We start from the raw sequence: 27,146 nt of genomic DNA, 5'->3' as shown, positions 1-27,146 counted from the left end.
GCTGCTCCATATTTCATTTTATATATTTCTGTTTTACTGCCCTGTGGCTTAAACTACTATTGCTGCTTTATTTTTTTCCTCCTCAAAATAACACATTCAGGCATATGCACATACACACAGAGAAGTGTTGGTGTTAAGATATATATCAGATAAAGGGTTAATGCATGTAAGCATATTAGTTTTAATTCAATAATCAGCATTTTTTTTGGCTTTTCATTTCAGTTTAATCCATAATCATTGGGCTAACAAGTAAACATCTTACTCAATTTATCCCACAGGGTTACTGGAAAATGGTTCTCTATGTCTACTTCTCATTTATACTGTATGTATATTTTACCTTCAGCAGGCCAACGGGTGTGCTGTTTCATGGATGGGTAGAGTGGACCCAAATGGACAGTTAAAAAGATTGCCTCTGTGGTATTGGCTCAAACCCAGCACTATGGAGATATATAGCTCTACCCTTGGCTTGCTTCCAATTCCCTCAGTTTAAAATCCTATTCTCCCTGCCGGAATTGTGATGCAGCGCATGGTGGACAGCAATTACGGCATTATGTAACGTTTCACGGAAATGCAAAACATTCTCGATTTTATGTCAAACTGGGAAAAACCTGCAAAAGTGAATGGCGTATTCAGGTGCAGTGAAGGTGACTGAATATTGTGTAGTCATGAAGGCAATGCAGAGGAATAATAACTAGACAACGTTTTGGCTGTCATCAGACAGCACCGTCATGTTTGCCTTAATATTCATTTTCTTTACAGGGGTGCCGCTGTCTCTGGACAGCATTAAAGTCTGCCCTTTGCCCTCTATAAATATTTTCTTTATGGCCTGGGGGAAGGGAAGGAAAGTGGTAACAAGCTATTACATGGATGAGCTGCATTTATTAACCTCATTCACCTTTTATCAACAAATATTCTACTCAGTGACCTGCAGAGACAGTCAGAGCTGAACATCTGTTTGGCTAACCTCCTTCAACCATCATTCCTCAGTGACACCATGCTGATCCATCAGCTCGCTGTCCCTCCTCTCCAGATCTGTCTGTCTGTTCGTCTGTATGCCAGAGAGAAGGCCAGTCTATTGAACTCAACCCAATGAAGCAGGCTCAAGGTCTTTACAGCAAAGCTATGTTTTAACCGACTCTGGTTGAAGGAGAAACCCGCTGTCATAAAGGGTTTTGTCAAGGTCTGTGCCGAGTTGTGGGGCCCCACTGTCCATGTAAATGGCACGGCTTGGTCGTATTGAATTATGTTCTGAATGTAGACTGAATGTAAAGCATATCACTTGGTCTGTGGCAGGACTGAACACTCCCAATAGCTATGCCCAGGGGCTGTGGTTTACTGGCATTGTGTATCTATACTGTGCACACTGTCCCTGTGTGCATGTGGGAGTCTGCAATTATTTGATTATTACTAATCTGGTAATTATTTTCTTGAATAACAGATTAATCATTTGGTCATGAATATAGTGTAAATTGCTCATCACAATTTCCCAGAGCTCTAAGAGACCTATTATTTGCCCACCAACGATATCGAGTTTACACCAATATAAAACAGAATATATCGACAAATATTCCAATTCTGTTGGATACAGTGTTTACAAAATGACAACAAACTAATCAATCAACAAACTAATCAATCACCTAATTGTTTGAGCTCAGTATTTACAGTATTTAACTTCACCTGAGAGGAGACATAATGTAAACGCTAGAGAAAGTCGTATGCTCAATGATTATAGACAAATCAGAAAAAAAGCCTATTATAAATTCCCAGAGCTCAGGTGAAACTTCATATTACTTGTTTTAGCCAAAAATCAGTCCCAAAAACACAAATATATTCACTTTAATATAATACAAGAAAAGCATCAACCCGTCATGATGAATGAGCTTCTCCAAGTGTTAAAGCCCTAAATGACCCACAACAACACAAAGTATGCCATCTCAGAATCACATAACAATCATTTTAAAACAAGAGTAGGTACACAGCAGGTAAAAGGCAATGTAAGAGACTCAGACAAGAGACTGACAGACAGAGCAGGGTGGTGGTGCTGTAACTTCAGATCCCATCAGAGCACCTGGCACCAGCATATGGCTACACTTTAGCAGTAGATCTAACTGAAGCCGTTAGCATGCAGATACGTACCCCTTTAGATCAAAAATGGAAATAAAACATGTCTAAATAAAGACAAAAACAGAAGATCTCTATCATTTGTCACAATAATGGACAAGAGAGATTTAAGCACTCTCTATTGGTACATGTGAATAAAATCACTGATGTGGAACATTCGTAGATACACAGTTTATACTGTTCAGATAACACTGTAGGATATAGCATGATAAAGCCTGTCCGCCATCATTCATCTTCATTTGTCTTGGTCGAGGTGCTAAAGAAAGCAGAGTGACTGAGAGAAAAGGGGAGAGAGAGAGAGAGAGAGAGAGAGAGAGAGAGAGAGAGAGAGAGAGAGAGAGAGAGAGAGAAATCCATTTCTGGAGGAGGATTTGTTTTCCATGTTTGCATTTGTTGCTTAATGGAATTTGCAGAGAAAGCGAAATTATGGGCTGTATCCTCCTCAAGGTTGTGAACTCCATTATGAATAAGTCACATCCCACTCCAAATCTTATTCCCTTTTTTAGATGCTTCTTAACCTTTCCCCGTCTCCACCTACAAGACAAAAACACCTTGTAGAGACACACAATCAACAAAGCACATGGGGGGAAAGCCCTTATGTGATTTGCATTCTCTTTTGATAAGTCGTTTGCTGATATCCAAAACCTTTCACAAAATGTTCATCATCTGTTGATTGCTTGCTTTCAGAGAGTGTTGACTGGTGTTTCAGCCAGGACACGTAGTATACTCTGCTTTGGTCATTTAAACACTTTATGATCAATGGTTGAGAGGGAGTTCTGAGGAACCCAACCAAGAAAATTGTGCTGATGAAGTAGTGTCTTGTTGCCAGTTTATATAACTAAACCTATTTCTCAGATCCTAAAGAACAGTGGCTTCTATCAACAAAACTCAGATATTCACAATTGGGCAGCTATACAGCAAATACTGTAGATGGCATGGCCATGTATATCTTTGACACTTATTTTAGTTTGGCACACATCTAACATAATCTTTTTCCATAGATTCATAGCCTACTTCACTTTTACAAACCTTTAGGCTTGCTGGCCCAGCATTGGACATTGCAAATAAAGAAAGTGGCAAATTGTTTGACAATACAAGAAAGGTAAAAAGCTCAACACCTGATTCTACTGCAAACATTCAGAGGACATTTTCCACATAAATTACACTCCGAACAGCCGATGCTCTCTCTCTCGTTCTTTGCTGTATCAATCACCACTCAAGCTGTTGCTTATACCCACAGCCACAATCCATTTTCAAATAGTCAGCTCGCTTTGGCTGTTAGAGGAGAGAGACCAGGTGGTGACAGACGGATAGGCAGACAGTGACAGAGAGAGAGAGGAAAAAAAGCGAAACAGTATAGGTGGGCAACAACAAGCTCAGAACGTTAAAGTGAGAAACAAGTCAGAAGCGCTCGCTAAATGGATGCCATCTGGCCCTAGCAGGGAAGTCAATTGTGTAAAGAGAGGAAAGGATGCAGCCATGCTGGCGAGCAGGCCAGCAGCTGAACACAGCCAGAGACAGACCGAGGGATGGGTCCGGCAGCTGCACCAATCTTTGTGTGTGTATCTGTATTTCATATGACAGAAATGACGAGCAAGCAGGCAGCCAGCATGTCAATTGAGGCTTACGGAGATGAAAAAGAGTTTTTATTGTTTACCTTGTAGCAGGGATAAGAGGGGTTGGCTGGAGAATTATATCTGTAAGAGAGAGAAAGATTGGGGAAAGTAGATAAGAGGTGAGATATATTGAGGAAAAGTGACTGTCAATGTGAATTACAAAAAGTGTCTGTGTGTATGTATGGGTGTCACAGGGTGCAGTGTACAGGCATATGAATGAGAGACTTAATACAACTGCATAATAATGGTGAACTACAGAAAAGGAGGGATTGGCAAAAAAGAAAGTAATGTGAACCGCTTCCAATTTTAGGACTAAAGGCGTACATTTTTAAATGATCCAATACTTTAGATTCTTTAGAATACAAATTGAAACGTTTATCAGCAAGGAAGTTCAGGACTGACCTTCATATATCAGCCTTCACTTTCCCCACAGAATTAATTGGTCATGTTGTCCTACATGATTCCTGTGGGACTGGCCGGGACAGCCTGCAGTGATAGAAAAGATTAGGCTCATTGCCGATGGCTTCGTTTGATTGGCTCTCTCAGTGCAAAGGCCTATCTGTCACCACAAGTCACAAATCCTTTTAAAAAACAGCAAAAATATTTAGGTTTTATCGCAGAAATCAAAAACAGATTAAAGACAGTGGGGACCATGCTGCAAGAATGACTTTAGTGTTTGCAGCCTCCTAAAGCCCAGACATGTGTCAGGCAGAGTATCTTTGACCAGGAAGGCTCATTTCACAATACACTGGGGAGATTATTGTGTCGCCTCATTCATAATCCTGAAAGGATTTTTGCAGATTCAAGGATTTGCTACATTCGATACAAAATGCTAGCAGGCTGTGCTCTAGGCTGACAAAGGATTTCTCAGTGATTAAATGGGAAATATGAATGTGACACATGACTTTGTATACATATGTATGTAAAATTAGATATAGCAGTAATTGAAACTGAAAGATCTACCATCTTTATGCTGCATTATCTTTTCTCATGTTTGTGGGAAAAACTATTTTCAGCTACAGTAAAGATGTGTATTATCACAAAGCAGATTAAGGCATTAAGAAGTTGCTTATATTGCATGTTTTTCTACCACTACCTAATCCTCCTTGGCAGAAAGCAAATTTGTCACTGACTGATACACATCAGCTATTCAACACAGCTATTAGCTTGATCGACTTCTTATGTGTATTTGATTGATTTGTCTGAATCTGGAGCTAAAGACATACAGTATATATGTAGCTTGAACATTAGTCAATGGGGGAAATATGGACAATTATGGTGTCAGTGCATTGTGATACCGAGAATGTTTCTAACGTTCTCTTTTACTGTCTGGCTATACTCCAGCCCGGGTAAATAATTACTAAGCCCTTGACCCTGCTCAAGCACCAAAGAAAATACCACTCCTCTCATTGATTACAGTTCCTAATCACATTTTTAAAATATGGATGTTCTTAGCCAAGTCAAAGAGTCTTCAGCAATGCTAGCACCTCTGTGAGGCTGTACTTGGGCACAGCAGGGATTTGAACTCAATGCTAACATTAGCATGCTAACACACTGATGCTTTTCAAGTATGTTTGCTATCATAGTTGAGTGTGTTGCTAGAAATACATATGTAGCTGAGGCTGATGGAAACACCATTACTTTTGCAGACATTTGGTCATAAATAAAAGCATTGGAAAAATTAATATTTTGAACTGATGATGGCGCAAGAGGTAAAGTCAGGGGATCACCAACATTATTACGATTTATTGTCTGGGGGCATTGAATGTCAAGCTCATCCAATAACTAATGAGACTTCCGTGGTGGATTGAACGACAGAATGACATTGCCATCGATAGAGCCACATGTCTATAAAACCTTGGAGGCTATCTGAGTACCGTTTACCATAACCAGCCTATTAGGATTACTCACAGTAACAGTGCCTTACATAGCTTCAGTTCACATGATCAAAAGTAATACAAATCCACTCAGAGCCACTTCTAATATGGAACCACCATCAGAACTGACCAACAGAGCAATATACCACTATGGTGGCACAAACTATTCATGAGGTGAAAACAATCTTAGATTGAATTGACAGAATGCCAGCGCTGCTAATGCATTCTTATGTTCATGAATTATTTAATCAGCTAGAGGACATAAGCTCGGGCCGGCCTGCTCATCGGTGCGTCCGTTATAAATAATCACTGAGATAGCACTCACCTATTGTCTGACTTTTTAAGGCAATCATCCAATAATTTACAGTCACTTGTGACTCTTCTCAATTTCCAATTAGTGCTGCACAACTCCCAAGTTGCAGTTGATACCATCTCTGATTCAAATTACAATCTATAATTCAGGCATTTAACAGACGCAGTTAATCAGAGAGATTTACAATCAGTGCAACAGTAAAATAAGTGTAAATTCATCAAGCATCAACAAGGTAAGTAGGCTGATAATTCATGTGGAAGTGCTATGCTAACTGCCACTGGAATGGACTAAATCATAATCATCTACATCTACATTCGAGACGCAGCATCAGTTGTATCAGCACAACTTAACATCTCATCTCAATTCTCCCTGTTACTATTAATGGGATCAATATCCGTTTTTTAAAATCTGGTTTACTTTGGCTCTCCAAAATCCCAAAATTATATTAGTATTGTTTTACTTAGGTCTTGACCGATGGTCACCCCTAAATAATTTAGTTTATTTTGGACCCATTTTAAGTTCTATTTAGATTAATAATATGTTATATTGGCTGCCCAACTACCTCCAGCGATTGTGATATATTAGTTAGGTAGAGGATCAGGTTATTGATGCTTTCATATTCCATGGGTAGCTTTTTGATTTTCATGTTTAACAAATCACATGGATACTAGTATTCCCTAAAAATCTGGTACCCTTTTATTGAGGCAAAAAACAATCATGGCTGATAAATGTATCGGATGAGTCTACTTTGACCCTTTCCCTGGATTTCCTTATATTACCTAAATGATCCTAAATGAGAAAAAAGGTGCATTGCCTTCCCCATAGTCTAAACCTTACTTTTTACCTAACTTATAAAGAGAAACAAATTGCTGGCATTACTCTTTATATTACAAATTATTTTCTTCTCAACATCCTCCATTATGCCAAATAAAGAAATAGAAGTAACAAGTATAATAGTTGAAATTATAATAAACTAAATTATCCATACAATTTTCTTCTCAATGTCATCATTTACGAATCATATCAATGTCTCAAGTAGTGAGTAGTTAAAGAGAGAGAGAGAGACACACAAGGAGGAAGAAAAGTTTATAGCTATTTTACCATCTACTCCAATTTACTGGAGCAATTTATAAAAGCTTTATTCACCAAGCAAGACATTAACGTTAAACAGTTTTTTTCTGTTTATGTGTTGTGAAAAATGAGCCATGATTAAGGATTAACAATGTAAACCAACTCTCTCTTTGGGAATGTATCTTTAAGGTCTCAGCAAGTATTTTAGAGGCTTTTCTTATTATGGATTCATATAATTTTTAATTAATAATATTGTCTGTAAATGATATGCTCTGAAACAGACGCACTATGAAATGAGGAACTTGTTTGATTTTGCAGCCTCCTCTATTTGCCAAGGATCATGTCAGGAACATTTTAACGAAACGTAAAAACTCCCAGAGAATAATTGAAGCACGGTTCTCAAAATGTGTTGGCTAGCAGCCGGGGCAGAAACTGTAGTTTAACGTTGGGCAGCTACAGGAGAGGCAACTTATTTACCCTCTCCTCAAGGGAGATGCAATGACATATTTAATTATGTCATTGAATCAATTTATTTTATTCTTGTCAAATCTGGTTTCGATTTAAAAAAAGCAACAACTTGCTGGCAACAGTCATTTATACTGCACATACTTATTTCTCAGTGTTTCTAAAATATTAGAAACTCTTTATAAACACAAACTACAGCCTCCAGCGTGACTTAAAAGTTGCATCAACATCTCTCTGGGTACATGATAAACCTTATATTTATAAAGATTTTATTGGATTTTATGCAGTCAATATACTTGAAGGTGGTTATATAAGTGTATAAAGACTGACTAACTGGTTGGTTTATTGACCAATTTAACGCTTTAACAGCATGTATCTCTCATTTCTGAACACCTGATCACACTGAAACTGAAACCATTCCGCAATGCTGCTGTATGAAATGCAGTGTCCCTACAAGCTAATGATAGCCCTGTAAGAATGCAGGCCTGGGAGGAGAATAAGTAAAAGGTTATTCTTCCCAGACCCTGAGGCCTGGTGAGCTGCTGCTGCAGACTGGGACACTGGAGCAGAGCAGGTATGTGATGCCCTGACCTCTGGTGCCCAGGGAAATGTTGGCATCTGGCCACAGTGGCTGCAGGGAGATCGCAGAGCGTCTGGCTAGTCCTCCCTCTCCCTCGAAGAGGCCACATCACTATTCTCATCCACCCACTATCCCTCGGTCCACCCGTGCTTCAACAAGCTACCGAGAGCCGTAGCCATAGCAACGGGCAGGCCTGCCGATGCCCTTGGGGATAATTTCTTGTCAGAATTCCTCGGTGTCCTCTCTCAGTAAAAGGTCTGCCCCTCTGCTGAATGGATGTTTATCTTTGCAGACATGTTAGCTTCAGTGTCCCTCCGGCTACCTTCATCGCTCTCCCCTCTGTTCAGCCATTCCTCACCGCTTATTTTGAATACCAATACCCATCTCTACATTAAGTGAAGAATAGCTGTAAATCCTGTCCGGCCTCCACAAAGCCACAGGAGAAAAACACACAGAGGAGGACATATTCCTCTGTTACTGATTCAATAACAATAACAACCAGCTTCATGTCGGTGTCCCTATTTGAGCTTGATATGTAAAAAAATATCCAATGACTTTCAGAATACAACAAAGGCTCTATGAATAAAAGACAAGGTATAAATGCAGGCTATTCACAGGATATTGATAAAGGCTCCTTGATGAGGTCAAATCTTGGTGACTCTGAACGTGAGAAGAGGTTCTGAGGAGTTACTGACATTCTTAATGACACACACACCTGATGAACGGCTGATCATTGGCACCTCCTTGAAGATCCAACAGAACGGGTGTCCTTCCAGCAACTGGAAAGGGAAACAGATGGTGGAAAGACAAAGACATTAGTGGGACAGGAAGAAGAGAAATAAATGGGGAGGGGTGTGCATTGTCATAATCATTGGGAGAATTTAAGGACAAAATAATCATTCTCAATCAAAAACATCCCATCCTGTTTAGAGGCAAAACCAGCTGGTAAAGCGTCGTTCGTCACCGCTGTGCACTTGATCTTTAGATGATCTTTTGTAAGTCAGCTGAGTATGAATACAGAATTTTGTATTCAAATCTAATCTTTTTAAATGATTAGCATCATTTAAATAGATTTTTAGTCATGGACCGAGCTCAACATGAAGCCTATCTGCGATGCATCAACCCTCATCTGATACCATGATACAAGGTAGAGATCAGTAATGCAACGCTGGAATTGTAAATGAGCCATGCTCCCCCGTAAGCCACTCTTATCAGAAACAGCAAGTGACAAGAATATGAATCTGAACTATTGACTAATGTGACTCAGCCTCCTGTTACTGGCAGTTTGTTCTCTGCCTTTGGCACTCAGAAAGATATTTGCTCTCAACAGTGTATCCCCGCATAATAATCAACACCACTGTCGTGCTCTTTATCCGTGCCTCTGTTGTAGCCCGTCTGCACCATTAACATCTCAATCGGTGTCTCATCTTTAGTCAGTGTTGATCAGAAACCTAGATCACAGATATGAGCACAAATGGCTGGCACTCTTTCCATCACACAATCATTCCAATCCATTTTTCTGCAACAAACAGAAACCCACGTGTCACATACACACTCGCACACAGTCTTTGAGTAATCTTGCTCTCACTGCCTCCCACACAGGCATCTGTAAAAGAGCATGTGTGGTTCACAGCAACCGCTTGGTCCACACTGGGAGAGGTTGGCAGATTCATAGACCGTAATGTCTTAAATACTCTATATCTGAATGTTATAGGTCCTTGATAATTGCAGTTTCTCTGAAAGGCATGTCGCAAATGTCAGATGCTTTTAGCAACACAATTACCTACATTTTACTTACATCTTGTGCATATTCACTGCAACGCAGAACTTTGTTAGGAGCCAAATGCATCTTGATGACGTTGGACGATGTCAAAGATTTTAATCTTTAATGTTACATTTTTTCACCTTCACATCTATCATTTTAGATTTCTGTGCAGCAGCGTTCCACGATGTGGTCAGGAAAGCTGTGGTGATAAAGAAAATGCTTCAAAAGACTAACATACGGTGGAGAAAGCAGAGTGTTTCGTATTTGTTTACTGCACTTATCCTATTCGTAGTAGTTTGTAGCACTTATTATATTCGTATTAGTCTGTTGCAATTATTGTTTTCGTAGTAATTTGCCTCTGCACTATACTTTTGCTCTGGTTTATGCTTTAAGATGCTTGTTTAAGAAAGGAGATGCACTTATGACTTCTGGTGACTAGTAGTTCTCTTGAATACCTATGTTGAATACCCTTCCTGTAAGTCGCTTTGGATAAAAGCGTCTGCTAAATGACTGTAATGTAATGTAATGTAATGTATTATTTCTGAGATTGTCTCCTCCTGTCTATTGTGCAGGTGAATGATTGCGAAACAGATAGCGGCCTTTGCAGTGCGACCCTGTCCCATGCTGCTCCCTCCTCTCAGGGGATGGCAAAGGTCCAGGATGGACACACGAACGCATGTGACAGGTACACTGTGCTACACATGACCTTGACACTTTTTCTCTGCAAAACAATTTTCTTTCAAGACAATATTCACAGCAATTTCACATAGGATACAGAAGTTTTATCTTTTATCTTATCTTGTCCCTCATATTTAAAAAGGCATATGTGTATAGTCCTTTCTCTTTTTATTTATGAATGTGTCTGCATACTCTGCAGCCCTGCAATGTTAGAGGAGAGCCAAGATGGTATGGACAGTGATACCCTAAGTCCTGCCTCAGCTCGACAGGTCACCATCCAGCGCCACCCGACTCAAGGCTTCGGCTTCATTGCAGGCAGCCAGAGGCCTGTCATTGTACGCTCCGTCTCTGCTGGTTAGTGTGTGTGTGTGTGTGAGAAAAAAGATCCTATGATCACTCAAATTTAAACTTTCTTTTTGACTGTATGTTTATGACTTTGTATAATGGCTATGTGTCCAATCTCATCTGCAGACGGCCCCTCCTTTGGCAAGCTTCTTCCTGGAGACCAGATCTTGGCCATTAACGAGGAGACGGTGAGCGACGCGCCCCGAGAGAGAGTCATAGACCTTGTAAGGTAACATCCTTTACTGTCCCAGGAGGGAGGGAGGGAGGGCGAGGAGGAGGGTAAGGGGCCAGGGGACCAGCAACACTGGCAAGTGGAAGTTAAGTGGACGTGGGTGAACAGGGTGGTTCAAAAGGAACAAACTGGTTGTTATTGCTGGTGATGCATTACAACAACACAAACCTGTGGATGAAGGACAGCGAGGATACGGCAGATATAAACCGGAGAAGCTCTCCGAATACCATGCTGTCTGTGGCGTTATCTGATCCCACTCCATTCTCTTTTGTCTTTCCACAGACGCTGCAAAGACACTATAGTTCTCACTGTGCTGCAGCCCCATCAGGTAGTATAATGGGAAACTCTCTCTCTTTCATGTTCCTCTCCCTTAGGATTTAGCTTACTCTTCATCAGTCTTAACACTTTTCCTGTCTCTCTGAATCATAAAGAAACACTGTTCAGTATTGTTCCAACAGTACACACTGATGCAGTGCACACTTACATTAGTCTTCAAGGCCATGCCTTCAACTAGAGTAACTTCTCTTTCTGGTAATCCCTTTAAAAACAGCTACATGCAGGCACATACACAAGACCTTATTAAATAATATAAGTGTGTGCATCCATCCACAGAGAAGAAATAGAAATATAACAATTATGTATCCTAGTAACTGAACTGGATATTCTTAGAAGATGAAATACTGATATGAAAATGCAAATAGATGTGCTTTATTTAATTATTTGGAACCTAGAGTAGCATTTCTGCAGGAATTTGCATATATGTTGGCTCTAACGTCTGTATTGCGTTAAGCACAACAATTTAAAAAATATTCAAACTTTTAGCATGTTGAAAGCAAGTTTGCAGCTGTCGCATTGCAGCAGCATTAGCCAGCTCTCCAACACACATCTCTTTAGCACTGGCAGTCACAGGGGCTTTTCTTTCATTTGCGTCGTTTCATTCAAGCTGATTCAAGAGTTTCTCTCTCTCTCTCTCTCTCTCTCTCTTCTTATCCTCAGTCACCTAAGTCTGCCTTCATAAGTGCAGCCAAAAAGGCCCGCCTGCGAACCAACCCGCCTAAAGTGCGCTTTTCAGAGCAAGTGTCCATCAGCGACCCAGACTCAGTAAGTTCAACTAGTCGTGTCTCTCCGTGACATGTGCATGCAAACACATGCTGTTACATGTCTCTCTCCGGCTGTGCATTTCTTATGTTAGCAATCGCAAACCCCTAAAGTATCCTCTCTCCGTCCTCTAATTTTAACCGGAGCTTCTCTACTGTGTGTGTGTGTGTGTGTGTGTGTGTGTGTGTGTGTGTGTGTGTGTGTGTGTGTGTGTGTGTGTGTGTGTGTGTGTGTGTGTGTGTGTGTGTGTGTGTGTGTGTGTGTGTGTGTGTGTGTGTGTGTGTGTGTGTGTGTGTGTGTGTGTGTGAGCCTTTGGTCCAGCAGGTTGGCCTGGAATAAATTGCTTTTCTTGACTGACTTGAATTCTCACAGGGGCAACCTGAACCTCTTTTCAAAGGCAATCACTCATTTTGGAAACAGTTATAACGTCTCCTAGAAATGTTTGTTGTTGTTTGACCACAAATGTACAGGTTGTACATGGCAGAGCTTAAAATGTTTCAAATGTTTTACCTGACTAATTCAAATCTACAAGAAACATATCTCTTATGGGGCTGGGGTTACACTATTTAATATTATTGAACTAAGACCTGCTCTGTGGCATATGTATGAGGTAAGAGACTGTACACAAATCAATTACTACGGGGCGAGGGAGGTCAGAGGAAAGGGAAGCTATTGTAATTACATTTTTTGCCAAAGGGATGCTCTTGTCTTTTCTGACCCCATATGTTTTATTTTATATATTTATTTTAATTATATCAGAAAGAGATAAAATAGTTACCTCAATATGTTTTTATTTGCATCATGGGGGTGTGTTTCGCCATATGCCGAGGTTATGGGGGGAATGGAAATACTGCGGTGCACAAGCTGTCAGCTGTTCCTAGTTTACTCAGTTGGTGGTTACAATATGTTTTTAAGCACCTCTTGGTTTATAATTAGATTAATAGCTGTTTTTTCATAATTGTGTTATGGTTGCCATAAATATATCATTTTGAGTTAAGGATAGGGTCCAAAGACAACATGATTTGCACTGGGCCTTGCTTTTTATAAAATGAAATATACAATTAAGCCCTCCTCCAATCATAATTATTTTCGTACAGTCACTAATTCCTGGTGGTCAATCAAGTATCTATGGGGAGAGAGGAGGTTACACTGTTAATTAAGTGGGAGCATGAAGATGACAAGCAATGGACAATCAATAAAGAATCAGAAGTTGGAGGGCAGGGTATTCCATCAGTCCATTTTCTATTTATCTGAACTAAATGGAGAAGATAGAGAACAGGATTGCTCATCACATGGACCACCAGGTTTCTGATAACCTTTGGGTAAAGCCAACACAGGGTGTTAGGCTGACAGCTTAAACTTGTTTTACATTACAGCTGATTTTACTATCCGCTCTAGGCTGGCGGCAGAGTTTTCTCTTCATGAGACCGAAAATTAAGCCTTCAGTTCAAGGGAGAGGTATTCCCACAAACCAGCAAAGACCATCAGCTGCATTAATGGCTAGAGCAATACTGTAGGAGAACTGGGTCTCTTCTCTTACTCAACCTCCCTGAACTCTCTTAGAATTGCAAATCCAATTGATCATAGCTCAAGAAAACACCGGGCCCTGCAGAGATAGGAGGCAACTGTTATGACAGGCAAAGATCATAGGTTTCAGCCCCCAAAATGCATGACAAGACATTTCTAATCAGGGGCCACAGGCTGCTATTGATCATCTGAAGACCAGATCAGTGTTGGCCACCTAGCCTAGTGTTTATTGAGAAAAAGAAAGGGGGAATGAGATGAGGCTATGGCATTAAGCTATGATTTGTCTCTCCTTAAACTTTCCCTGCATGTATGTGACAAACAGCTGAGGCTCCCCCTCACTAGCAAGAACAAAGGTAGTGGGTTTTTTTGTGGGAAGTCATAGAGCTTCACCAGTTCACCCTCACTTTAATGCTGCAGTATGGAGAAAGAGCTGTTCACTCATAACTCAGGCTTCAGTCGCCTCCAATCTGCACCCAAGAACAGCTTGTTTGAGCCTTCTGAGTATTTAACTTCTCCAAAACAGACTGCAGGACATCTGTTGTGGACACAGCTCTCCATTTCAACTAAATGCCAAGATATATTGTTGCAGTAAATCCAAATCCCTTTATTGTCATTAGTAATGTCTGCCTACTGTTCTTACAAATCCCACTATCATATGCAACCTCAAACACGACCCAGATATTACCCTTTGCTAGGCCCCTCCCCCTGCTGCTTCTTTGTCAAGCTGTCAGAGCTACCTTGGAGCCCAAACTATCACTAACTGCACTCCCTAAATAAAGATTATCTAGTTACCGGAAAGAAGAAAAAGCAGACAGAAAGGTCTTCAATATGCGTTTCAAGGATATATCCAGGATGTCAAACGGATTCAGCAGTGAAAACAGTTAAAAAGTTAAAGATAGAGGCTAAAGCCTTCAGATCAAAGTGTAAAAGTAAACCACCACATCACCTAGAGCTTGAGATAGAGACCAAATAAATGAAGGAACAACACTTGCTGTAAAGCCGGGTAGGTCTTTATTCAATGAGTATACTTTCAGTATACCGTTCAATAGCTTGCGTAGCATAGAAGTGCTAACTCATATTAGCTTCACAGTTTTTTTTACAAAACTGAAACATAACCTTTTAGATACGTTTAGCTCCTTCCAACCTGTCAGTTTATTTTGTATCACTATTACAACGCGTTAAACTATGACTAACTCCAAATCTACAAAGCCAGCCTGGAAATGAAGAAAATCTGAGACAACTGATTGAGAGTCTATGGAGCAGACACTGATTGTCACCCCAATCGGAGCTGGTCAATGATACGCTATGATTGGCAAGTCTGTGATTCGAGGGTCAATTCAGGGGGATTTCATCAGGGCTGAATCCTTGCCATGCATCCATAATGTCACATTAAAACCCTTCGGTCCATCTTATCACATTTAGATACATCCCTTCACTATGATCAAAACTGTGGTTCTTTGAAACTACACAATGGGAACTGAGCCATTTTCTTAAAAAGCCGTCAGCAATATAAAAAAGGGAGGGACTGCCCGTCACATCACATCCTAGCAATAATGAACTGAACTCCATATCAGAACTTTTCTTCTAAGGAATGCTTTGAGTAACCTTGAATCAGGCAGCACCTCTTACGCCTCCACTCACAAAATCTTGTCATGAATGCTTTCAATCCCAACATCCACTTTACTTTGCATGGCATACATATTGAATGGGTAGACTGGAGAAACGTAATAAACCCTTCTTTGATCCTGATGCAATGCATGGGGTGGGCATCCTGAGGCAAAGTTTTGCACCTTCAAGTATCTCTCCATTGTTCACATAAGGAATTGTGTTTCTTAACACTCCTCCTAAAGGACCTCCTCCTTTTTCAACTACTTGTTCTGCAAAGCGGGGACCTGCAATTACAGATGATTGTGTTTGTATTGTACAAATAATTCCTTGTTTTTCACTAACCAAAAGGTGTATTCTCCCTCAATCTCTTTCAGACAATGCTCAAGGACGACTCCTTGCTACTCATACCAAATGTGTTAAAGGTGTTCCTGGAGAATGGACAGATTAAGTCCTTTACATTTGATAGCCGTACCACTGTTAGGGTAAGTTTTTAACACAGCTTTGCACATGAGAAAGGCAATTGAATTTCAATATTATTATGATTTTTACATTAAGCAGCTATAATCCATTTTCATATTAACAATGATCTTAATAATGTTTAATGTGTAATGGCTGCCCATAGGGATAAACCCACATGTAATTATTACACAACTCTGAAGTTACTGTCAGTTCTATGGAGGATTTTAGTTCAAAATTTCATATTTTTGTTCAATCTTCCTGCATTTGTCAAAAAAAAAAAAGACTAACTACAGTACCTACCCAGCACCGAATGGCAGACAGACAAAGATAGTGACTAGCTGGTAAACATAGCAGGACATCAAGCAGCTAAAGAGTTAAGTTTCTTTGGGGTGGTAAAGACCAAAACAGAGCTAGACGGAGAGTGACTCCAAATGAATGATAGTGTCATTAAGAAATGTTACAACTTAATGAGGCGATAATATGTCATGGTTATGTCTTCATCTTGATGGGCTGCCCCAAGTTGACCAAAAAAAAAATCAGTTAGGCCAACTGTAGGTTTAACATTTGGCCTGTTACAAAACACCCAACATGAGCATACCATTGCTCATGTTGATGGCTTTTCCATGATGATTTTTAACATTGTATATTATTATGATTGTGTTAGAGGTTCATGTGGATTGATTATCAATACAACTCAGTCACATAAGATTACCTGTGGGTCTGTAACAAATAAACTAGCAAAAAAAACATAAATCAAGTCAAGGGTCCTCATTTTCAAGTCTATATCTAATAAACTAATTAGAATAATAAAGTAATTGTTTTAAAAACTAAATAGAAAAAGTCAGTTTAATTATGTGAAACTACACCATAGCAGTTTTTGGAATATATAATCTCAGAGATTTTGTGATTAGAGTCATGAATCAACAATTGAATTCAATCAGACAGAGGTCATTTCTTTCTGTATGTCAACCTCTAAGATGATTTTGACATCTCTGAGTAGACTCATTAAACAGACTATTAGATTTCACAAATCTCTCCTCTGCTCATGGAGGGAAACCAAGGGAGAAAAAGGAGAAACCCTGCAGCACTTAAAAGGGGAGATGGAGGAAGCTGCTCATGTCAGCCTAATTAAATGGAATTTTAGCATAATAAGAAAGCCAAGATCAATATAACAAAGCCACAGATTAAATCAATGGCGCAGTGTATGCCCAGTTGTATGCCCATTAGACTGTCTGTCAACTAAAGTGGCTCTCCTGAAATGTTTTAGGCTTTTATTTATAGCATTCTGTGGCCTTCCCAGGCATTATTTAATGCAAACTGCACAGGTCAATACTTTAAATACTGCTTATTCATGTTTTTCAGACAGCGGTTGCTGAGGTTTCATCAACCATTAGTGTACATATTTTACAGCTGTAATGAGCCTCCACACTGAGACGCTCCAACTAGAGCAACATATTAGTAGAATAGATTTACTTTTAATGTCCATGCCTCTAATATATTCAGAGGGCAAAACAATAATGAAAATGTATCCTAAGGCATAGCCTAGGGTAAACTGTGATAAACTGGTAATTTCCCCTCAGAAAGTTTTCTCTGTATATTTTGAAAAGAGATAAAGCTCTACATTATTCATAGACACTGATCTGAAAGGAGCAGACATTTGCCCTGCACACTTACAAGGATGTGAATTTAACAAACTACCCTATGCAAACATGGATTTAATTCAGGGTGAAAATAGGCTCAAAGATAAATATCTATATTTTTTGCAATGGAATGTATTCTTATTGTGGAAATCTCTAATCCGTTTCCATGTCTCTTCCTCCAGGATGTGATCTCCTCCCTGCAGGACCGCCTCTCACTGCGCTACATTGAGCACTTTGCCTTGGTGTTGGAGGCAGGTGGTCTGGACCAGAACCAGAGGTTGCATCTGCTGCAGGAGAACCAGCCTCTGACACATGTAAGTAACCCAGATCAGGAAGTTTTGTGTAAGATTAAACAACCGTTTCAATTGGTTGATGTGTTTGCAAGATTAACAGTATGAAAGCATTAACAGCAACCCCAAACTAAGTATGGCGTGGCACTACTGCCTTTCCATTGGGCAGCCCATTAGTCAAAAGTGGTGAAAATGTGATATTGTATGGCTATTGCACATCGGAGTGGCAAAATGGTTGATAACGAAGGAGCAAAGGACGAAGGAGCCCCTAAATTACGTTTCACTTAGATGTACGGATTTTATTTATTTTGTTGGGACATACAAATAAAGTCTCTAGAAGGTAAGCTGTAAACCAAACAGGAAGGTATTTTGAGATCAATGTGCTATTAATGGCATTTTTTGCCATTTACAGGCACTGTACTTTAACCAACTCCTCCTAGAGATTTCAACAGATCAACTTCAAATTTGGTCAGTACAATCTTAAGACCTTTGCAATAATAAATTGGGAAGCTTTCTAGTTTTCATGGAACTATGTAGCCATGGGGCCAAAAAAATAAATGTTTGCCATGAAACAGCAGTTTTTTGTAATTTGAGCCTACATTGTCCAATCTGCTCCAAATTCAATGGCTGGATAAGAGTTCATGTCTAAACACATCTGCAGGGGAATATAGACTTGTGGTCATGGCGCCTCCTACTGGCAACAGGCACTGTACTTTGACAACCTTCTCCTCGCAGATTAATCAGACCCATCTCAAAATTGGCTAGAAAAGCCTTCGGATGTGTGACGATTCAAAGGGAAGATTGTATGTTTTCGTTAAACTGAGTTGCAGGGGGCAGCGCTCAGATTTTTGATGTTTCATCATGAAAAACCCAGCATTAGTATGCTAGGAAAATTCCCTTACGACCCCCAGGCTCCACTTGCAAGTCTTTTTTTAACTTTTGGGAGCTCGCCATTATGAATGAATAATATGTAAATGTGGAAAAAAACATCAATGTAAGCATTTGACTATAAAATCCAGTTAACAGAACAGTTGAACGTATATAACTTCAAAACAAACTTAATTTGATGGACACCTCTGATAATAAAATGACAATGTATATGATATTAAAACAGGCCATCACATGTTGGTATTATTGTCAAAAGTAATGGCCCACATTTCTCAAACATAATAAGGGTCCAGGCCTCAGGAAGTTTACATGCCAATATAGGCTCAGTCATAGCGTCACCTACCAGAACAGGAAGTTGCTGTAAATTGAGTGTACATTGTCTAATCAGCCCCAACATCTCATGCTTCATAACAGTCCAGTCCTGAGGACATCTACCTGCCAAGATTGACTAATAGTCAAAGCGCCACCTACTGGCAAAAGGAAGTCAGCCTCATGTGACAATCTAATTAACATGAATTTTACAGTGTGAGGTATACACTTCATGTAGAGCAACATTACTCTATCTCTGCATAGTGGACCCAGAAACTGATGAAAAATTTGCTATACATTGTCCCAGGCGCCTCGCACTATGTGCAGTGTCTAGTGGCTGCATCAATGGGTGTCCCGCAAGTACTAACGATGTGCCCTGTTGGCCTTCCAGAAATTCTTCTTTGTTATGTATGACTAATGCCAAAGATGTACTTGGTTATCTAGCTGATATTGTTTTATTCCCACAGGTGGTGCATAGAACCTATTTCCAAGGGATGAAGTGTCTGTTCCGCATCTGCTTCTTCCCCAAGGACCCTGCCGACCTGCTGAGAAGGGACCCCGCTGCTTTTGAGTACCTCTATATACAGGTAAAGCACTGGATTAAAGTGGGATTTAAAAGGATATCATTCAATCATATGACACTGTTGGAGAGCTGTCTCCTGGAAGAGTAGGTCTTTGCCTTCTTTGACTGATTTTACAGGTAGAAAGGTTGCATATGCCAGAGGGCAGAATGGGCCTTTTGCAGACTCTTCAAAAAGTCTTTCAGGTTAACTTCAGATATCTCACAGTCGTATGAACTTAGAAGCTGTCCGTGGCAATTAAACTAATGCTAAGACTTACAGAATCATGCCAGTCTTTAACAGTGTTGCTTGCAGTCATCTTCGTACTAAACAACATTTCAACATGTCCTAACAGAGTCGCAATGACGTCATCAAGGAACGTTTTGGCATGGACTGGAAATCTGACATCACGTTACGGTTGGCCGCGCTCCATATATACATCACTGTGTCCTCCGCGCGGCCAAATCAGAAGATCTCTCTCAAGCATGTCGAGTAAGTCCACAAAGTAAATTACCTTTCAAATGAACCAACAGAGATGTATTGCATTTTAACCTCATTAATAATTCTGTGTACCATATAATTGAGTCCCACAGTGAAGTTTGTTCATTCAATAATGTCTAAATGATTGATAATTAATCCCAATAGTATTAAAAACTCAAATTACTCAAGGATCATTTTCCCTAGGTCGTTATGAGACAAAGAAATCCATTGCTTTGTGAAATTACATCTCTCCCTCAATTTGCTCATTTATTCTCCAACCTCAACCTAGCAAGTAATTAGCTTTTGCCATCACAGCCACAGAAGCAGAACAGATTCACTGTAATAGACTCAGGGTGGCCATGTCAAGCTAGTAGTCAAAGACAATGTATGCTTGGCTCACTGTGTCTTCCTGTGGGACGAAAAAAAAAAAACCTTTGTCTTCTCAATGGGGACATCTTCCCCAGACTCTGATTAACCACTCCACTGTTGTTTTTCTCTGGTTTGTACACTCTTCCATCTTTCTCTTTGCTCTTGATCACAGAAAAGAGTGGGGGCTAGAGCCTTTCCTACCCCTCACTTTGCTTCCAACAGTCAAGGAGAAAAATGTGTGCAAGAGCCTGTCTCAGTTGCTGAAGACCTACCAGCATCCACCACCGTCCGGCAACAAGGTTCATCCATCTTAAACATATCTAGGCAATTCTTTGTGGAGAATTTTACTTACTCTGGTATACTGCCATTATACCACATTTTTAGCATTGCAAATACAGACCTCTTGCCATATTGCCATACTTTTGATTACTATTAACATTTAAATCTCAAAATGTTGCTGCTTCTTTAGGGAAGATTTTGTTGTTGATTATTGATGGGTTTTTTTGCTTGATAACTAGTCCTTTTTATTAGGAAGTCCTTCATCTCTATAGATGTAACTGTTGCATAAGACTTTATGATCAGCATCTGTGGCTCAACAGTGCCACCAGGAGGACGTGGGAAGTGCTGGAGGAGGCTTCCTCACTCTAAGATGAGCATTTCTTGTTTATCATTCTGTTGACAGGTCCCTCCTCTTCAAGGAAAGCTGCAGTATATGCGTGTCCTCAACGACCTCCCACCTTTTGGTGGTATACTGTTTCATACTGTTGGACTGGTAATGGCATCTTTGTGCATAGAAATACAAATGGATCTCTTTTGCAAAATTCTTTGCTCCATCCAATTTCCTTGTGTGTCTTTGAAGCTGTGCATGTTGTCACAAATGGAACATGCTTCTTAAATGAACCTGTTCAACATTAAAAGGAATTTTTGAAAGATGGATTTTTAAAGTTATTATGCAAAATTCCAATATGCTGTATTAAATATTGACAAATAATTATAGACCTCTTGTGTTCTTTAACAGGATGAAAAACAATCAGCTACAACACTACTTGTGGGTCCTCGACATGGTATAAGTCATGTAATTGACCTAAAAAACAACCTCACAACAGTTCTGGCTGAGTTCAGTAGGGTTGTCAAGATCCAGCTCTACCGAGAAAGCCAGGGAGTGGCTCGTGTGGAGGTGACGATACATGAGGCCAAGGTATTACAGCAGTAAAGAGGCACACCATAATTATATCTGATAATGACAAGACACCATTTTACATCAGGGGAAATATGTATTTTGAATGCCATCTCTTTGGAGATCAAAATGTTCAATGGTTTTATCAATTTGATCCATCAGGTCATTACAAAATGAGCAGGCAATGCTTATTGCCTGTCCCCTAAAAAGTCTCCTAATTCCCCTCCCTCCCACCCCTTGCAGCCCCTGGTCCTACTCATGGAATGGCCTGATGCCAGTAACTTTGCATGCCTCATCTCTGGCTACTACAAGCTGTTTGTAGACCCTAAACGGACCATCTACTTCCGGACCCCTGGTCAGTCTCAGCTGACCAAGGCAGGTATGTTAGAAAGCTTTTTGACTTGTAGGGGTTCATTTTGAACACATGCTCTGAATAAGCAATAGACATCAAGAATTTACAGAAAACATTATTGTTTACTTAAAACTTATGATGAAACATTCATATCACCCATTTGGAGTTGTATAAGTGTCTTTCTTTCAGCATCATATTAGACACTGCATGTCTGGCAATATTTGGTAATCTTCATTTATGTTCAGTCTACATGGACATTAATACGCTTCTTCATTGGCTGAAATCATTACCTGTAGAAACCAGGTTATCCTGGAACTACCATCCCATGGCGCCCTCTGCTGTCTCTCCTCTCATCTCAGTCTCGATCAAACCCATTGGAATGGAATACTCCGTATTTCTTTTCCCAAGAATGATTAACATCATGGAATTTTACAGGTTATTAGTTTTGTATACATGTATATAATATATACTGATCAGACATGAACAGATCTCCTGCCATCTGCTGTCTCAACCTGTAGTCCACATAAAAGAAGGATCATCATACCATCACATTCCACCAGATTCTAACCCTCCAACCTCAAACAAACTTCAACTATCAACATCCATCTCTGAAATAACAAATAATTCCCATGTGACCACCAGCTGTTACCTCTGCTTTCCCATCTGGATCTTCTCTATCCCGCTAGTTTTTACCACCTCAAACTTTCCCCTGCTCTGACAATTCTATCCTCAGATTACAGAAGCTCCCACCATGCTCACCCACGTTCTGGGGCAACCAGCTTGCCAAGTGGAGGGCGGCGAGGGGACGAGAGGGAAAGCTCACACAGGGAGTCAGGGTCTTCAAGGGCCCTAGTTCCGGCAGAGCCTCAGCATCTCGGTCTGTGTCATGTCCACCTTCGAGAACAACAACAATTTCAAGAGCTCCAAACACACGCTGAAGCTGAACTTGACATCAATGAAAACTTTATTTCCCATGAGCCCCCTGGGCGGCCTCGCACTAAGTCAGACCCAACCCAGCAGAGTACAGAGGAAATAGCTGGGGTTTTAGAGAGCCCAGCAGTGGAGAATGCAGGATTCAGAATCAGAGCCCAAACAATGTGTCAATCCCAGAAAGCCTCACGATTCTTTTGTGACTCCTGCAAAGCCAGGCATAGGGCAGAGGGTCTGTCATCAGCAGTGAACAGTAGTGGGAGCGCTGGGAAACACTGCTCCAATGCTTGTGCCTCCCGAGATGGAGGCGCTGTTGACCTCATGGCCCTACCGCCCCCGGGGAATGAAGAGGAGGACGAGGCAGATGGTGGTGGAGAGAAACTGCAACCACCACCACCTGCTATTGCTGCCCCACCACCTGGCTTCAGGGACAATAGTTCAGATGAGGATGACCCGAAGAGAGGGAGGAAGGCTCGAACCAGTGCCAGCCCTGGGGTCGCCTCTGGGAAGCTGGCCCAAGCCAAGGGAGATGTGCCTGTGACACTAATTGATAATGTGGCCACACGAACAGTTCGAGATCATGCCCAGGAGCTTGATGATGCTCTGGTGTCCACCTTACAGGCACTAGAGGCTTTGGCAGCCTCTGAGGACTACCCCCATCACCCTCAACAGCCAACACAGACTGCAGGTCAACAGCCTCAGTCATACCACAGCCTACATCTCACACACAGTATTAACGGAAGTAATGATCCAATAATGTTCCAAATTCTTACTTTTTTTAAATCAATCAATATGACACAGTAACTTTTTAGTACATCCTCTTTTTCGCTATCTTGAGTAATGGCAAGAAAATCTTGTGGTATTGTGGAATTTTGTGGTAGCAATGCATGTACAATAACTGGAAAAAACAACATAAAATGAAGGTAAAAGGTTCAAGACATCCGGAGGTTGCTGAACAAATGCCAATAGCCCAAACTAGAATTATATTAAGGTCAAGCTGAAAATACCATGGAAGCAACAACAACAATAGCTGATAGTTACATACTTTTATGTGTCTCAAAAACACTATAAAAAAAAAAACAAGCCTCCATTATCAAAATTAACCATTTATAAATGAAAAATAGCTAATTAATTCCATGAGCATAGAGTAGAACATTTGATAGTCTTGGCATATTTCTCCAGCAAACATGTGCATCTGCATGGAAAAGCAGATGTTCTTTCAGGTTGGGTGAGGCAAGCAGGCTGGTGCATAGATCTGTCTGGAAAGCAATGATTTGGGGAACAAATTGAAACTTTTCCAAAATTATTTTTGCTGTCTTGTAATCAAGATGAATCCACTCAACTGAAAATGGTTTGAGAACTGACTGACTGACTGGAGAATACCAAAATTAACTTTAAATATTTTTGTGTTATTTATATTAATTGTGTCTTCATTATCCTAACAGTGTGCTGTTTGCCTTCATCCTCAGGGCTGATTGTCTTAGCTGCCATTACACCTGAGTCATCATTGGACTCAGGCCACGAGACCAACTCTTCTGAATTGACTGATGTTTCGGAGATGGTGTCGGCTATGAAGCAGAACCAGAACCAGGCCTACCTGCTGGCTCATCATATCAACAAAGAACGTATACTCTGCCGCCGTGACTTTCCCCTGGCTATCCCTGGCTGCACTGCAAAGACCATAGGGACTGGGGCCTTCTCTGTGGGTCAGATTCGTGCTGGCTGTCCACCCAAGCAAGTAATCCTCAGCAAGACGGTTCCCTTTAAAGTCAGTCCCAGTCAAGAATCTGCAGTACTCAGTGTTGTGACAGAGCAGGGGGGAAATCAAGAGACTCAGACAGAACAGAAAGCAGAAATGAAAGCAAACCCTGAGTCCACCAAAGCAAACACCCCTGATCGCCCTTCTAAGTCACCTGATGAACTTAAAGTGTCTGGTACTTCACTGACAGCTCAAGTCAGTAAAGATCAGAAGTCATCAAATTCTTCTGGGGAGACCCTGAGCCAAAATCTTTCGGAGGGTATAAAGAGGAAAACAACAGCATCTCTTAATACAGACCCTAGCAACAAAGCCTTACCTATCCTCCTACCTGTGGACAGAATTGCCTCAGCCAAGATTTCTCCCACTAATATGTGCCAAGACGCCAAGACTGCCTCTAGTGAGACCATGAAGCCTTCAAGCTCTACAGAACTTTTGCCAGTTGACGACCTTTTCTGCACATGCCCAGTGCAACAGGAGCCTGGGCTTCAACTAAGACTTAAAGACCCACAGGTTCAGAAGATAGCAGTGTTTCAATCCTCCTCCCCCACAGATGACGAGCATCTTCGGGCCAAAGTCCTTCAGCTTGCTAATAGCAAAGAAAATGCTGTGAGAGTAGGAGCAGATCCTAGTTTGGCAAAACCCAGCCCTCAGATACAAGCCAAGTACTCCCCTCGTTTGCATGTAAATGCAGAGAGAAAAGAGGCAGTTGAAAACAAGACTGAGAGTGATCCGGGCAAATCCAACCCTGAGTCGCAGAAATGCCCCATAATATCGTTACCTATTTTGGATGATCTGACAACACCTAGCCCCTCTGTAGATAAGGTATCTACTCTCCCTGCTAGAGACTCAAAGAAGCAAGGCAGTGGTAAGGGGAAGTCCCAGCGCAGTGCTCCTTTCTTGAGCTTTAAAAACCTTCTTTCAGCTACCTTCCCGGCACGAATGCGAAGAGAAACAGATGAGCGAAGGGTGCAGTTGCAGAAAGTCCGCCAGTATGAACTAGAGTTCTTAGAGGAGTTGCTGAAACCCAAGTCATCCCAGGGAGAATTTTTGCCCCAGGGATCCTCACCTGTGCCCTCAGGCACTCCTTGTGCCTGCCAGCTCCGCACCAGCCCTGTCCTAAAGGCTCCAGGTATATCCAGGGAGCAGCGACGCAGCTGTGACTGTAAGCGAATGTGTAGGGGCATGCGACTACCTGACACACCGGTTGGATCCACAACAGAGACACAACACAGAGGAAGAGAAAGGCCTATCTCTAAAACCCCTCCAGCAGTCTCCAAAGCACCTCACATCCAAGGTGCTTCAAGGAGACCTCAAACATTGGAGATCAAGACCACACGAATACGCTCTACCAGTCTGGAGTCAAGAGAGCCTAGGGGAGAGCAGGGTTCCTGCTTGCCCACCTGTAATTCTGAAACTGATTGCATGAGAGCTCCACAATATAAGAAGCTCCAGAGGCGATACAGCATTGGAGAGCTGGATAACAGCACTGACATGCCTGTTTATGCTGAGGTGAGACCCAAAGCCAAGAGTCTAGAGAAGGAGATGGAGAGAGTGAGGGCTACAGGGCTGAGGCTCCCCACCCCAGTAGAGCCGGTCCACACTCAGTCTCACCAAGCAGAGGGGAAGGGTAAAAAGGGTGTGTTTTTCATTCAGGGAGAAGAGCTATTGCGTGAAAGTAAAGAAGCGACTAGCGAAGTTCTGCTGAGCCTGCCCAGTGAAGACAGCGATGACAAGGATAAATGCTGCTCATTCTGTTTCTGCTACAGGAAATGTGAGGCTGCAGATGAAAGCAGTGAAAAGGATGAGTTATCATACTCTATACCCCTTCAGGTCCTTCCAGGCATGGAGCTGGACTCACATACCTTTCCTGTAGTGAGCAAAACGCTCCAGGTTCTTGATGCAGAGGATTGCAGTGGGGAGGAAGAGGAGGAGGAAGAGGAGGAGCCACAGACACAGGAGATTGACCTGAGAGCCTGTGGTACAATGGAGGGGAGCCTGGCGCGGGTACAGGCTCTACAGGGGAAACATTTCAGCTTGCCTGATGGTTTCCTAAATGCCCAGTTGGATGCTAATGAGTTGCTAGCTATTCTGCGTCAGTGTGCTAACAGCCCACAGGCTGAGGGCGAGGCTCGCCTTCAGCCCTCACAGATTACAGAGTACAAACAGGAGCTGGCGGTGCGCTTCAAAGAATTCAGAGCATCTTGTCGACGAGTGGCAAGTGTTGAAAAAAGCCCAACACGTATGCTTGCTGTTGTCACAGCCAGCTTTCAAGTGTTGTGTGAACTAACTCAGACCTTCATCAAATTGGTCAGGGGGGTTCGTTTGGAAACCCAAAGGCTGCAGCTGTTGAGAAAAGTTGAGGAAGTAGCTATCAACTACACTTTGCTCCTGCGTGCAGCAGAAGAATCAATGGGGCACTCAAGCAGCTTGCCGACTAAATCTGTGAGCCCTCAAGTTTCCTCCAACACCAATAACATGAGCTCCCTCACTCGACCCATCAAAACTCTGCCTGCCCAGTAGGAATACATCTGGCAGGGATGTTTCAAAATCGTCCAGAATGTGGGTGGCTACTCTATCCAAATTCATTATTTGTTTATTGTTTACAATTTTTACAAGACATGCAATGACTCATCCTCA

At 41.4% G+C, this 27,146-nt stretch overlaps 2 protein-coding genes across 3 annotated transcripts in view; one reads left to right on the top strand and one right to left on the bottom strand.

Moving 5' to 3' along the window:
- si:ch211-153b23.7 (uncharacterized) overlaps window positions 1-27,146 on the bottom strand; it is a 150,954-nt gene that overhangs the window by 119,575 nt on the left and 4,233 nt on the right. For both annotated transcript variants that reach the window (XM_054596922.1, XM_054596923.1), the window contains exon 3: window positions 8,759-8,822. In XM_054596922.1, the coding sequence (XP_054452897.1) occupies window positions 8,759-8,822 (64 nt within the window). The remainder of the gene's footprint in view (window positions 1-8,758; window positions 8,823-27,146) is intronic.
- frmpd3 (FERM and PDZ domain containing 3) lies at window positions 10,453-27,029 on the top strand. The gene is made up of 15 exons (XM_054596921.1): window positions 10,453-10,493; window positions 10,686-10,840; window positions 10,958-11,060; window positions 11,346-11,391; window positions 12,060-12,164; window positions 15,671-15,778; window positions 17,578-17,709; window positions 19,350-19,469; window positions 19,798-19,934; window positions 20,464-20,590; window positions 20,974-21,063; window positions 21,310-21,489; window positions 21,712-21,847; window positions 22,554-23,438; window positions 24,220-27,029. The coding sequence occupies exons 1-15, from the start codon at window positions 10,453-10,455 to the stop codon at window positions 27,027-27,029; spliced, it is 5,175 nt and encodes a 1,724-aa protein (XP_054452896.1).

The sequence above is a fragment of the Anoplopoma fimbria genome, chromosome 4, assembly GCF_027596085.1.
Source record: "Anoplopoma fimbria isolate UVic2021 breed Golden Eagle Sablefish chromosome 4, Afim_UVic_2022, whole genome shotgun sequence".
NCBI classification, from domain to species: domain Eukaryota; kingdom Metazoa; phylum Chordata; class Actinopteri; order Perciformes; family Anoplopomatidae; genus Anoplopoma; species Anoplopoma fimbria.
Note: the sequence above shows the minus strand (reverse complement) of the source record. Positions and strands in the feature narration are given on the sequence as shown.

Bases quoted from the DNA above. Each gene is read 5' to 3' on its own strand.
- frmpd3 (XM_054596921.1), top strand. From the start codon at position 10,453: ATGGCAAAGGTCCAGGATGGACACACGAACGCATGTGACAG. The intron at 10,494-10,685 runs GTACACTGTGCT...CATACTCTGCAG, and splicing joins CACACGAACGCATGTGACAG to CCCTGCAATGTTAGAGGAGA. The intron at 11,061-11,345 runs GTAACATCCTTT...GTCTTTCCACAG, and splicing joins AGAGTCATAGACCTTGTAAG to ACGCTGCAAAGACACTATAG.